Source organism: Humulus lupulus, chromosome 8 (genome assembly GCF_963169125.1).
Source record: "Humulus lupulus chromosome 8, drHumLupu1.1, whole genome shotgun sequence".
Lineage (NCBI taxonomy): Eukaryota > Viridiplantae > Streptophyta > Magnoliopsida > Rosales > Cannabaceae > Humulus > Humulus lupulus.
In genome coordinates this window covers 79,846,919-79,859,635 of record NC_084800.1, presented here as the reverse complement: position 1 = coordinate 79,859,635, position 12,717 = coordinate 79,846,919, and the positions used below count along the sequence as shown (strand labels likewise).

Below are 12,717 nucleotides of genomic sequence, written 5' to 3'. Positions count from 1 at the left end.
ATTTTTTCAGTGCATGTTAGTAGAGACCGATTATTTAGCATTTGTGTCCATTTACACTAAGCAACATAGATTTTACAATGACATTGAGTCATTGTTAGAGAATATAACAAGTATGTTATCTAGATTTCTAAGAGAGTCTTTAATCTATGTTCATCGTTTAGTCAATGTGGCTGCATATGCTCTTAGAATAAATATATAACTTGTTTGGTTAGATGTTATTCCTAATATTCTTTGGGATATTTAGGGCCAGTTTGGTACAGCTGTGCTGTGGGAAAAAGCAGCTGTAGCTGTGCTGTGAGAAAAAGCAGCTGTAGCTGTGCTGTGAGAAAAAGCTGCTGAGTGTTTGGTAAATTATAACTTTAGAAATACTGTGAGTTGGAAAAGTTGTATATAAGTGTTTGGTAAACTAGATTATTAGATAGCTGTTAAATACAGAATGACCAAAATAGGTATCATATGTATTTAACTAATTTTGTTTGAATAAATTTATACATATTAACATATTTATAATTATTTTTTATTTTATTAAAAATAATAATGATTTTTTATAATATTTAATTCTTTTAATATATACGTATAATAAAATGATTAATTAAATTTTAAAAAATAAAAAATCAACATAAATATTGTCTATTTTTAAATTATTATAAATTTTGATCATAACAAATAATTTAAATTTAGTCAATTTGATACGACAAAATATAAAACTTAAATAAAATAAAATAGATAAGAATATAGTTTAATTATATCCCATTAAACTTGCAGCAATCAGATCTCTAGTATTGTCCATTTCATTTAAATTTGAAGCTCTAGCTGTCTCATCTTCATCTTCAATATTAGTTTGATCTTCTACACAATAATATGGATTATCTCTAATTTTCTCAAAATGTCGATCACGTTTTGCATGCCTTCGAATGTAATTATGCAAGGTCATTGATGCAATCACTATTTTCACTTGCTTCTGATATGGATAACTAGGCATATCTCTTAATATTTTCCATCTTTTCTTCCATACTCCAAAAGTTCTTTCAATAACACTTCGAAGAGAAGAATGTGCCTGGTTGAATACCTCTTTATAACAGTAGGTTTGCTACCTCGTTGAAATTGTGGTAGATGGTATCTTTGGCCTTTATATGGTCCTAAAAAACCTGTAATTTGTGGGTATCCCGCATCCACTAAATAATATTTTCCTGTCAAATAAAATATAAAAATATAATTACAAAATTATAAAGACTTTAATATTTTATAAATGTGTTTAGATGACAACCTTGGGGAGGTTTTGGAAAATTTGAAGTTGAATCACGTAAAGCTGTATAGAAAATTCTTGTATCGTGAGCAGAACCTTCCCACCCAGCATATGCATATATAAATTGCATATCAAAATTACATATTGCCATGACATTCTGAGTTGGTATCCCTTTTCTACCAACAAATGGTACTTGATCTTCAGGTGGAATTACAGCATTCACATGTACACCGTCTATTGCGCCAATACAGTTCTAGAAAAAAAATACAAGATTATAAAAATATACTCTAGTTAGAAAAAAAAATTATTAAAAAATTGTATAATTTTAAAGTATGACTTACCTTAAAATGAGGCATATATCTAGAATCTTTCAATATCTCTTCAGGAACATCTTTAAATTCTGGGTCTGGTGGTTTTAATACATCTACACTCATATGACATAAAACATCTAAAACCTTGTTGAAATATCGACTAACTGTCTCGCCTGAGTGTTGGAATCGCTCTTGTGTTAATCGGTTTCCAGCACCGTGACCTAATGTAAATAAAAACATGCCTAATATCTCAAGAGCACACATTCTCTTTGAACCCTTAAATCCATAATTAGCTTCCAATTCATCGCATAATTTAATGAAAACATCTTTCTCCATCCTAAACATGCTATAACATCTACTTTCATGTCCTTTTAATATTTCCATCAACCACATATGACCAGTTTGAGAAGAATTCATACAAGGTGTCTTTTCAATATATGTTGTATAATAATGTTGAACAAAGTATGTAGCTATAGATGCCGATTGTAACTCAATCTCCTCATCCGTGTCTGCTATTATTTCTAATTTAAAATAAACCTGTGTATATTAAAGAGTATATAAAATACATGCCAAATAGCCATAAAGTATTCATAACAAATGCAAGTGAAAAACATAATAAAGCATATTTATATTAAATAGTGACAACACCAAGTCTTGAGAGCAATTTAAAAAAAAAGTCTGTAAAGAAATAACATAATAAACATATACTAACGTCATAACACAAAGTTTAGAAAATAAATACTACTACTACTATAAGTCATAGTATTATAATTATCCCAGAGTATGCTCATTCTTGAGCCAAGTAAGCATCAACTCAGGTTCTTCCAATGAAGCAAACATCTCTCTCTTCTCTTTCATGATAAACAAGCGAGTTGCAAATAAATACAAGCTGCTCCCTTTCTCAATTCCAGGCAAAGAATTTAAAATTTTCATAACTTCGGTAATACTATTCTCCTTTCTAGCTGTTTCAATATTTCTACTCCTTGTCTCCACAGCATCAGCAAGGCGACCAATTTGTTCAAATATCATTAAAGGCCCTGTCTTCTTCATTTTTCCTTTTCCATGTTTCATTGCTTTATTTTGTTTCTCAAGTGGCTCGGCTAATCTCTTGTTATTTTTCTCTCTAAGAAATCTATCAGTATTAGGCATCTCTAGATCATCGTCACTACTCTCAAGTTGTTCATGTAAGGTTTCAATATTGTTAAAAGGTTTTTCAGACTCAGATGGAATTATTCCAGATGAAGGTGTCCAAGCATACTCTCCTGTAGCAACAGTGTTCATGAAAATCCTATCTAATTTTTCCTCTACCTCTGGTTCAATTCCCCGAATGCGAAACTTTGCAGCATCGGGATGACTCTACAAAAAAATTTTGTTAATTAAATGTAACATTTATGAAAAAAAAAAGTCTTTTAGTTTCATATAAATATTTAACAAGATTATAATGTACCTGTAATTTACTATTCCACCAATCTTCAGTTGCATCAATTGTATTCTTTTTTATATTCCATCCTAAGCCAGTTTCTTTTCCCTTGAGTTGCTTCCAAAGCTTCCATTCATTTTTTAATCCATCCCACTTATTTTTCAATTGTGGTCTAGTGTAATCTCTTCCAGTTGCTTTCTTCATATTTGTAATCAAGTTTACATATCCAACTTTATCTAAATAAGTAGTAGGACGATGCCCATCATCAACCTCTTTGATACAGAAGTCTAAGAAAAAATTCAAACTCTCTGAATTCCATATTGCTTTACTTCTTGGTACGTCACTCTTGGTGCAAATATTATTTTCATTTTCCATCTAATAAAAGTGAAATGATAAGTATAAAAAAAATACAAAAGTAGAATGATGTATCCATATACGCAACAACTCTTATCAATCACTACCATCTATGTAAAACTAAATAATTCAACTAAAGTTCAACATATCCAACTTCAAGACTATTCTTAAAGAATCCCTTGGGAGAAGATAAAACACACACATATGTACATTCATATACATGTAAAAAGGTTACTATAAATCAACTTTTGAAGTGAGAAAATTAAGTAAAAATAAAAGAACTAAAAAGATATTTTTGTTATGTATATGGCAACCATAAATGATTCATCTTTGAATGTAAAAATTGTATTTTTAATGTCCACTTCTCGGCTGAGAGAGCAGACAACCATAAATAAAATTATTTTAATTATAGATATTGTTAGAAAAAATATATCCCCAGCTCGACTATATATATATATATAAGATATATTATAGATTTGTATAAGGTTTTCAAGTTGTTTGTTTCATTAGACAAAATATTATACACTACTTTTTGTACTGATTAAGATTCTTGTTTTGTTGTAGTAAGATAAGATGGAGTGTCCAATTCTATTAAGGATAAATAAACTGTTGGGTGTGTTCTTTCTATTTACTCTTACTTTCCCTTTTATTTAAATTTTTATATGTTTGAGATTTGAAAGTATTAAACTAATCCTCATAAAATCCTTTCTTAATATAATATACAAACACAAGCACACACGTCTGATGATGATGAATTATTCACATGTTAACCCTCATTTTTCTAGCTAAACAAAAAACTCTTCTCTCTTTTATAAAGAGAAAAAGTGGCTAGAATGATTTGTTCCATTATATTCTTAATGTCTTGACCATTCAACCACACGCTATATGTATATGGATCTTTTACTTTTACTTTTTTCTTTACTTTTTTACATTACTCTGTATATGTATATGGATCTTTGCTATCATTCCATTGCATCTCTCTCTTTCCAAGCAAACAATTATGGAAAGCAGAAATCAATCAAAAATTGGATGCATCTGCATACACATATCGGAATTTTTCCGTGCCGCTCCCAACACTCCAAGCATTCAATATAGCATTCAATATATATATATATATATATATAAAATGCCCTTTAATAAATCTGTGTTTAATATAGCATTCAAAAAAAAAGTTAGAGAAATACCTTGACTTGATTGTGCTGGAGTTTTTGACAGAGAAGTGTAGATCGTGAGGAAGAAGGAAGAAGAAATGGTGAGGCAAGGTGAAGAAGATTTAAAGATTGAAAAAGAAGACCTAATAATTCTAATTTAAATGAGGGTATTTTGGTCCAAAAAAAATATCATTAAACCACAATTTCAGCTTCCCGTATAAGCTAAAATCTCAAAGTTGGTGTGGGCCAACTTTGATAAAAAGCTATAATTTTAACCTAAATTCCTAAAAAAGTTATTTTTTTTATTTTACCAAACACTTTTTAGTCAATAGTTTTTTTAAAAAGTGCTTTGGGCTTTTCAAAAAGCCATTCCAAACGGGGCCTTAGCCTTTTTAGGTTGTATTAATTTTTTTTTTCAATGAAGTTTTTATTGCCAAAAGAAAACACAAACACATAGAACATGTCGTCCATTTCTATTTGTTACCGAAACGACAAGTAATGAAGCATGTCGTCTATTTCTATTTTTTTTACTGAAACGACAACGTATGACGTTTCCTTCGACCAACATGTTTCCAAAACGAGAAACGTTTCTAATTTAGATCGTAATGACTCGTTCCATCTACCACCGATTGACTCAGTGACGATTTCCCGGGGAAAGTTTTGATTTCTCACGATAATTTTTTGAAAATTCCCCAGCTATTTTCTCACCTCCAAAACCCTTATGAATCTCAAACGATTCCTTTCGATTCCAATTCTCGGAGTGCTTCTGCTTTTGGGTTTTGTGTATTACATCACGGTTTTCATTTTCATTGAAGATTGGATTGGGTTACAGAGCTCTTCTGGCTCTTTAAACGCTGTGATCTTCACTTTCTTAGCTGTTTCCAGCCTTTTCTCTTTCTCTGTTTGTGTTCTCACTGACCCAGGTCATGTCCCACCTTCTTATGCGCCTGATGTTGAACAAAGTGGTATCTCAGATGAAGAAACCAAGGCAAAAGTATGCTTTTTATTGAACACTTGATTGTTTTGTGATTTGAATTTTGTCTCTTTTTTATTTGGTTGATAAGAAATTTGGGGTAAATAAAAGAATTTAAAGTTGCTAATTCTAATTGCATTCTGTTAGCTGTTGAAAATAGTGAAAATTGTTTCCTTAATTGATTTGTATATGAATGTTTGTTTGATATTTTGATGAAGAATTGTTTTAAAGAGAGAAGCTTGTGCTTTTCTTTACTAGTAGTTTGAATTCCATGGCTTGAATTGGCTGTTGTAATAATTCTTTTTCACATGCTTAATATGTTATTGAGGAAAGTATGGAAAAGGATAAATCAATGCTGGTTGTTATAAGAGAGCTGAAAAAACCTATTTTTTTACTCCTCATTTTATTCAAATGATTTAATTTTTGGGATTCTTTGCTAGCTAGTGTAATGCAGTGGACAATATGAGTGCTATAGTGAGATATGTGAAGAAAAAGAGTGAGTTATGATTCATTGGTGGAAAGTTGGATATGCTATAAAGATTTGTGGTGTGTTGATGAGATTATGTTGTAAAGGATATATTTCAATGCATATGTGATTAAAATGCTCTTGTTTTTTATAACTGTAAAATTAAAGTTCTTCAGCTATTGGTTTCATTCTGAAAAGATTGTACAATCGAAGATCTGTGACAGGTGTTCCACATACAAACCTCCCAGGGCTCACCATTGCCGAGTCTGTAGAAGGTGTGTTTTAAGAATGGTAAGTTAAGAATACAGTGGTTTTCCATTTGTTCAATTTCAAACTTTTGGTTAGGGCTTCAATGGCATTTTTGTTATGATTTATTCTCTTATAAATTATTTTGTGCAGGATCATCATTGTCTATGGGTGAATAACTGTGTTGGTTATTGGAACTATAAGGCTTTCTTTATGCTCATTTTCTATGCAACAATTGGAAGCATCTACTCTACGGTACATTTGATTTGATTTTGTTCTTCCTTTGTGTTCTTTCAATAATAATATAAAGTGGCTTTTGCTAAGAAATAGACTCATTCATGATCAGATCATAGTCATTACATGTTCATTTCAAAAGGACTTCAATGGACACGCCCCACTCAAGGTTTTTTATGTAAGTTCTTTTTTATTTTATTCAACCCATATGATTTATTTTAGAATTACTTTTTCTTTCTTTCTAATATTGAGAATAATTCAGCTAGCCAACTAGGTAATCTGGTTAAAGAACTTAGGTGGCGTTTGGTTACAAAATAAAAATCCAATGGTAATGGTAATGGTAATAGGAATAGGAATTGAATGGAATAGAATTTTCTTTCTTTTGTTTGGTAGAGATTTTGGAATGAGTGGCTGAATAATGATTAATATGTTTGATATACTATGGAATAGAATGGAATGAAATGGAATTAACATTATTTTGACCAAATTACCCTTACTCTTATAATGAATAATTTTTTTTATCAAATTACTATTATTTTGTAATTTTAGTTTTTATTATATACCAAAATACTATTTTGTAATTGAATTTAACTTTTATTTTACTAAATTACCCTTATATACAAATTAAACAAATAAATCATAATAAAATTCTAATTATCAATACTCAATATACAAAAATTTTATAGAAAGAAATAATGTTATTATTACTTAAAAAAATGTGCTTAATTAAATGGATTTCTTTTATTAATATAAATGTGTTATAAATTTATTGAATTTTATTATATTTTTATTATTAAAAAAATAAAATAATAAAATTTCATCTTCTTAATATAATAAAATAGCAAATAATCATTACACAAAAAAGAACAATAGGAAATGTTAATGGTCTAGTGTTTATATTTTTTTCTATCTCATAGATATGATATAAATATATATTATAGTATTATTTTTTTTATCAAAACTCTTCTATATATATATATATATATATGTAAACCAGTTTTGGAGAATGGCATATATGGGATAACAAAAATTATGATGGAATGGAATGACTTTTCAAGTCATATAATTTAGTAAATTCAAATACCTAGTTTAATGGAATTAGAATTCCTATTGGAAAAGTCATTCCAAAGATAAAATGCAAACCAAACACTTGAATGGGTCATCTTTAGGAATAGCAATTTCATTCCCAGGGTCATTCATGTAAACCAAACATTACCTTAGGTCAGAGTTTAAAAGGGTTTTTACCTGCCTTTGGCTTCGTACAAATTTATCATATTGTTTGTTTTTTGATGTTCAATATAACTGAGTTAGAGGGAAAATTTTATGCCTTACTATGTTTGAGTATTTTGTTTCCATTTTCTCCTTGAAGAAGTCCTTATGGTTTTGAAAATAATCCCTGAATAGCGTCTTTTTGTATGGCATACCATGACCTTTTATGAAGTTTGTTAAACTAACTTAAATTATAAACTTATTCCAAAAAAAAAATTCACCCATTGTTGTACAAAATTAAGTTATTTCACTTAATTAGAAGTCAAGATTCTAGGAGTCTGCTGCCTGTTTGATTAATAATGCCCAAGTTCTTGACCTTGTATATTCTCATATTGTGTGTTAGTTAACCAGTATCCTTGCATCAATTATCTATATATGTTTAATAACTTGAGGTTTTTAGGTTACTTGTGGATTTATGATGGCTGCCCTGAGCTTGACGCTTGGTACTCTCTTCGGTTGGCACATCTACCTCATTATCCACAACATGACAACCATAGAGGTAGGTTATAAGTCTCAAACATTGGACATAACTTTTTGCTGTTGTTTTCTTTCTTTTCCTCTCTTTTTTTGATAGATCATGATCTAAGGAATGGATTTTTGCCAGTATTATGAAGGAATACGCGCAGCATGGATGGCTAAGAAATCTGGGCAAAACTATCGTAATCCATTCGACCTCAATGCATACAAAAACATTACTTTGGTCTCTTTCTTTCTCCATGAATGTTTATTTGTTCATTTTTTTTATTTAAATGTGTGTTGATTCTTATTCTTTTTCTTCGAATCCTTTTTCTTCACTGTTTAAAATAAAGAAATAAATTGTTTGTTCGTGTTACAATAGCACACTTCGTATTCATACATCGACAATATTTGAAATCTTATCATTTGTTTTCTTTCATCTGTTTGATCAGGTCTTAGGCCCAAACATGCTAAAATGGTTGTGTCCCAATGCAGTAAGCCATCTGAAAGATGGCCTTACTTTTCCTGTTTCACGTGATAATTCATAGACAGCTCCTCTCAAACTTCAGGATCATCATACTAATCTCCGTGAATATTAGCAATATAAGACAAATCCACTTGATGCTACTGAATGACAAGGTTTTCATATCAAGAAATCGAGGAGTTCAAGTTCACAAAATTCACGATGATGTTAGATAATGTTGGTGAGAAACAAGGTAGACGCCCACTGTTTTTTACCATATGCTTGCGAGAGTAACCGAATTTATTTATTGCAACACTCAGATTGGTTAGGAATTGTACATTCAAATTGCAACTTATAGTAGATAATGTTTAGTCACTTAAATTGAATTCTTATTCTTATACTGATTACATTCCCAGGAAAGGAAAAAATAAGTTGGTTTCATGTCTGAAAAGCATCACATAAGGTTCTGTGATGGTAGAAAGAGGGTAGATCACCATCACAATGAAACTAAAGTCGTGTGGTTTTTAGGTACCAAACTAGCTCTAATTTTTTTCACGCAGAGAAACTAATCTACTATTAAATATATTATCATATTTTATAATAACATTTTCAATTTGGTAGGACAAATTTTTCCAACCATGAAATAATATTAGTAAACCAAATGCATATAACCGCACTTGATTAAATGCTAAGGTGGTGTTTAGTTAAGTGGAATGGAATTAGAATGACAATGGAATGAAATAAGAATGATATTATGATGATTGGTTTAGTTTTGGAATAAATATTGAAATTATAATTTTTTGTTTGGTTTGGTGTAGGTATGAAATGGAATAAGTGGTGATTTGACAAAAATATCCTTTCATTTTATTTTTTAATCATTCAATAGAAAGATTTGCATTTCACTTATTTTTTTCTAATATTATTTTGGAAATGTTTTATTTCCAATAGTTTTGCTTTGGAATGCAAATTCCAATAAACATAGGAATTGTTATTTTATGGAAGTTCATTATTAAGCCTCAAACTCTAAATCAAACATAGAAATATGAATCTTCATTCCATTCCAATATCATTTCATGCAAACCGAACATGAGTGGCAAACAAAACTATGACGGTATGTACTATTGTCAATTATTGTATTTTGAATCGAAAAAAATGAGAGATTTGGGCCAACATTAATGGACCATAAGAGAAACACCCCACAAATTTAGCCTCGGCAAACTTGGGAGAGTGGTTATGAGTTTGTCTTTTTTGTTTAGGAGAGTTTGTCATGATTATTTCAGATGATATTGCCACATCTTACTTTTAGTTAAAATTCAAGCCTTTTGAAAGGGAAGAACAAGAAGCTTCTAGTGAGATGCCTAATTCTTGTAATTTAGTGTGAATTTTTTTGCGGATGAGACACTTAAATTGTGAAAAGATGCCTCATGACATAATTAAGTATTAAAAGTTAAACACAGAATAGTGGAATGGCATCTATATCATGTTTATATATCTCCAACCCGTTTTATTGATTGGAGGAATGTTTGAAATTGCAGTTTTATAAAAACTAATAAAATATTTATTGATTTGATGCATTGTTTGAAATGGAACTCTGTACAAAAAAATCAAGACTAGTGTACATAGCTATAGGAATATATCAATGAGTATTGAAAAATATGATAATCTTGGACATTTTGTGAATATGGGATTTTCTTACTTTCATTTCCATTCATTTTCTTTTCCTTTTACTTCCATTCTATCATTTCTTCTCTTCCATTCTTTTTCTTTTTTGTTTCTTTATTTCTTTCCCTCATGGGAAAAAAATCATAATATATCATTAATAATATGCATTCTAAATAAGAGAAATACAAGGCCACCAAACCAAATGTTCATCCTTCAATTGCACTAGTTTTGCTAAAGATCCATGTTTATTTTTTAGTTATAGTTTTTTGGTAGATTTTTATTATCTTTTATTTTCTTTATATGCAACCCCATTTTTTTAAATTACCCTCTTTCGTTTTTTTTTCTTGTCTAAGATTTTATTTATTATTATTATTATATTCATTCATTTTTTTTAATTTTGTACATGATTTATTTTGTTATTTATTTGTACATATAATTCAAATTTTATTAATTTATATTCTACAATGTTTTTTAGTAATTTTCACAATAATCTTATTTTACTAAATGTTTTTAATTTAATTTTTCTAAATAAAAATTTAAAACACTCGCCAATAACATACAAACACAGTCACTAAATATCTATTCTATATAAAAAGTATGCAATTAACTGATTTTATCAATGATTTATTTTGTTAACTTTAATGGAATATTACAAATATTTAATTGAATATATTTTTAAAACTAATTAAAAAATACGGTAGAATAAATATTTAATAATTATATTTATATAAATTCAAACATTATAAAATATAATTATTATAATAATATTTAATACAAAATTAATATTTAATAATTATATTAATATAAATTAATTATTATTATTATAATAATATATATAATAATAAAAAAACTCGTTAGTACATAAAGAGTAACTTAAGAGAAATAAAATTATCCTTTCTACTTTTAATTCTTGAAAAAAAGATTATAAGACCGGTTTTTTTTTTAAAACAAAATAGAAATAATGATAAACAAGTACAATTCAACAGCCTTTGAGCCAGACATTATTGATCAAGTGTTTGTTTACTATTTTGTTGATTTTAAGTTATAGCTATTTAATTTGTATTAGAATGAGAATGTATTTAAGTTTTTGAATTCAAGGGATTGTGTTTTATGTTGATGCTAAGGGCTTTGTTGTGTTAATTAACAAAAGAGTAATGATATGTGCTTCCAAAATATACACTCTGTTTATAAAGCAATAACATGTCATTGTATGTAATGTTTGAGTGTATATTTTAGATGCACATATCATTACTACAAAAATACTTGGCAAAATAAATTATTCCCAAAGAACCTTGTAGGTGCAGCAATTGGTAGAAGTGTTTTTTTAAAAAACAAAAGCTGAAAGCCAAAGTGGAGCAACTAGCTCCTAAGAATATACAAAGAGACAGAAGGACAACAAAACAATGTTAACCCTAGTTTCTATTTGTCGTGTCCCACCACCTTCGGTATCAATGTAGCTCCCATCACCCAATAAATAGTCAATACCCAAATATAAATAATAAAAAAATCTCAATATATATATAGAATGAATCAAATTTATTTTATTAAAAAAAATTAATCACCGAAAGAATTCAACTCATAGTCTAAATGGTAACTGATATTTTCCCTCGATGATAGTTGATCCTAATTTCCCAGGTCATGCTCTTTGCTCTGTACAACATTCCCCAAAAGTTGTAAGCCAAATCTCAGTAACAAGATTGAGTGTAAATCTAATCAAAATGCCACTTCGTCCTAGGTGCACAAACTTCTTGCCCGAGTTCTATCCCCCAAGTCTTGCTCTAACTCATCATTGTTGAAATTCCACTTTTAATTAACTACCACGTAATTATTTAGTCAACTCAGTTTAATTGTGGAAGTGTAATAAACTGAAGAATCAAATGCACAATCCGATTAATCACAATTGAATTGTGATGAATCACGCTTAAATAGGATGATCACAAAATTATAAAAATCAACACATGAGATTTTTACATGATTCGTGTATCCTAATCTATGGAGTCACGCTCAGATGAAAAAATTTATTAGTAATGATCACAAATACAAAAATAGTGACTTATACAAAATTACACCCTTTATATTATTATCGCACTCTTTTGTATTCCAATACCAATCTCGTTTCTATAAGAATCAGATCTTCAATCGAACTCCCTTTGATGATATCTGATTGCTTTCTTCCTCTTGAAGAAAGACTTGAATGACTCTTCTCCTGAAGATCGTGATGCTTTCTTCCTCCCGAAGACCTTGATGCTTTCTTTCTACCGAAGAAAGACTTTGAACAACTCTTCTCCCAAACATCGTTGATGTACACATAATGGAAATAACACCTTGAATCCCTAAGACTAAAGGATATCAAAGACAGCGCAACATGCACTTACAAATAACAAGACTAAGTATTTCCACTCTTAATCTCACAAAAATAAAATCACATTTTTCAATAAGAATTACACACAATGACATGTGAAAATA

General features: G+C 29.2%; 3 protein-coding genes across 4 annotated transcripts; 1 reads left to right on the top strand and 2 right to left on the bottom strand.

The window, feature by feature from the left end:
• Positions 1-240: 240 nt before the first annotated feature.
• LOC133795690 (uncharacterized) lies at positions 241-1,893 on the bottom strand. The gene is made up of 5 exons (XM_062233148.1): positions 1,588-1,893; positions 1,268-1,499; positions 1,070-1,190; positions 760-908; positions 241-332 (listed from the first exon to the last, which is right to left on the bottom strand). Exons 1-5 carry the CDS (start codon positions 1,891-1,893, stop codon positions 241-243), a joined length of 900 nt encoding a protein of 299 aa, XP_062089132.1.
• A 268-nt stretch (positions 1,894-2,161) lies between these two features.
• On the bottom strand, positions 2,162-4,538 carry LOC133793916 (L10-interacting MYB domain-containing protein-like). Its single transcript, XM_062231152.1, has 3 exons — positions 4,516-4,538; positions 3,005-3,352; positions 2,162-2,913 (listed from the first exon to the last, which is right to left on the bottom strand). The coding sequence occupies exons 2-3, from the start codon at positions 3,350-3,352 to the stop codon at positions 2,329-2,331; spliced, it is 933 nt and encodes a 310-aa protein (XP_062087136.1). The 5' UTR covers positions 4,516-4,538; the 3' UTR covers positions 2,162-2,328.
• Positions 4,539-5,069: 531 nt separating this feature from the next.
• On the top strand, positions 5,070-9,030 carry LOC133797925 (probable protein S-acyltransferase 15). Of its 2 annotated transcripts, none has more exons than XM_062236052.1 (7): positions 5,070-5,476; positions 6,120-6,212; positions 6,321-6,422; positions 6,514-6,579; positions 8,071-8,169; positions 8,275-8,370; positions 8,579-9,030. In XM_062236052.1, exons 1-7 carry the CDS (start codon positions 5,204-5,206, stop codon positions 8,672-8,674), a joined length of 825 nt encoding a protein of 274 aa, XP_062092036.1. In that variant the 5' UTR covers positions 5,070-5,203; the 3' UTR covers positions 8,675-9,030. The 2 variants fall into 2 exon arrangements, with proteins under 2 accessions (XP_062092036.1, XP_062092037.1); XM_062236053.1 differs by having other exon boundaries at positions 5,072-5,476; positions 6,135-6,212.
• The last annotated feature ends 3,687 nt before the right edge of the window (positions 9,031-12,717 follow it).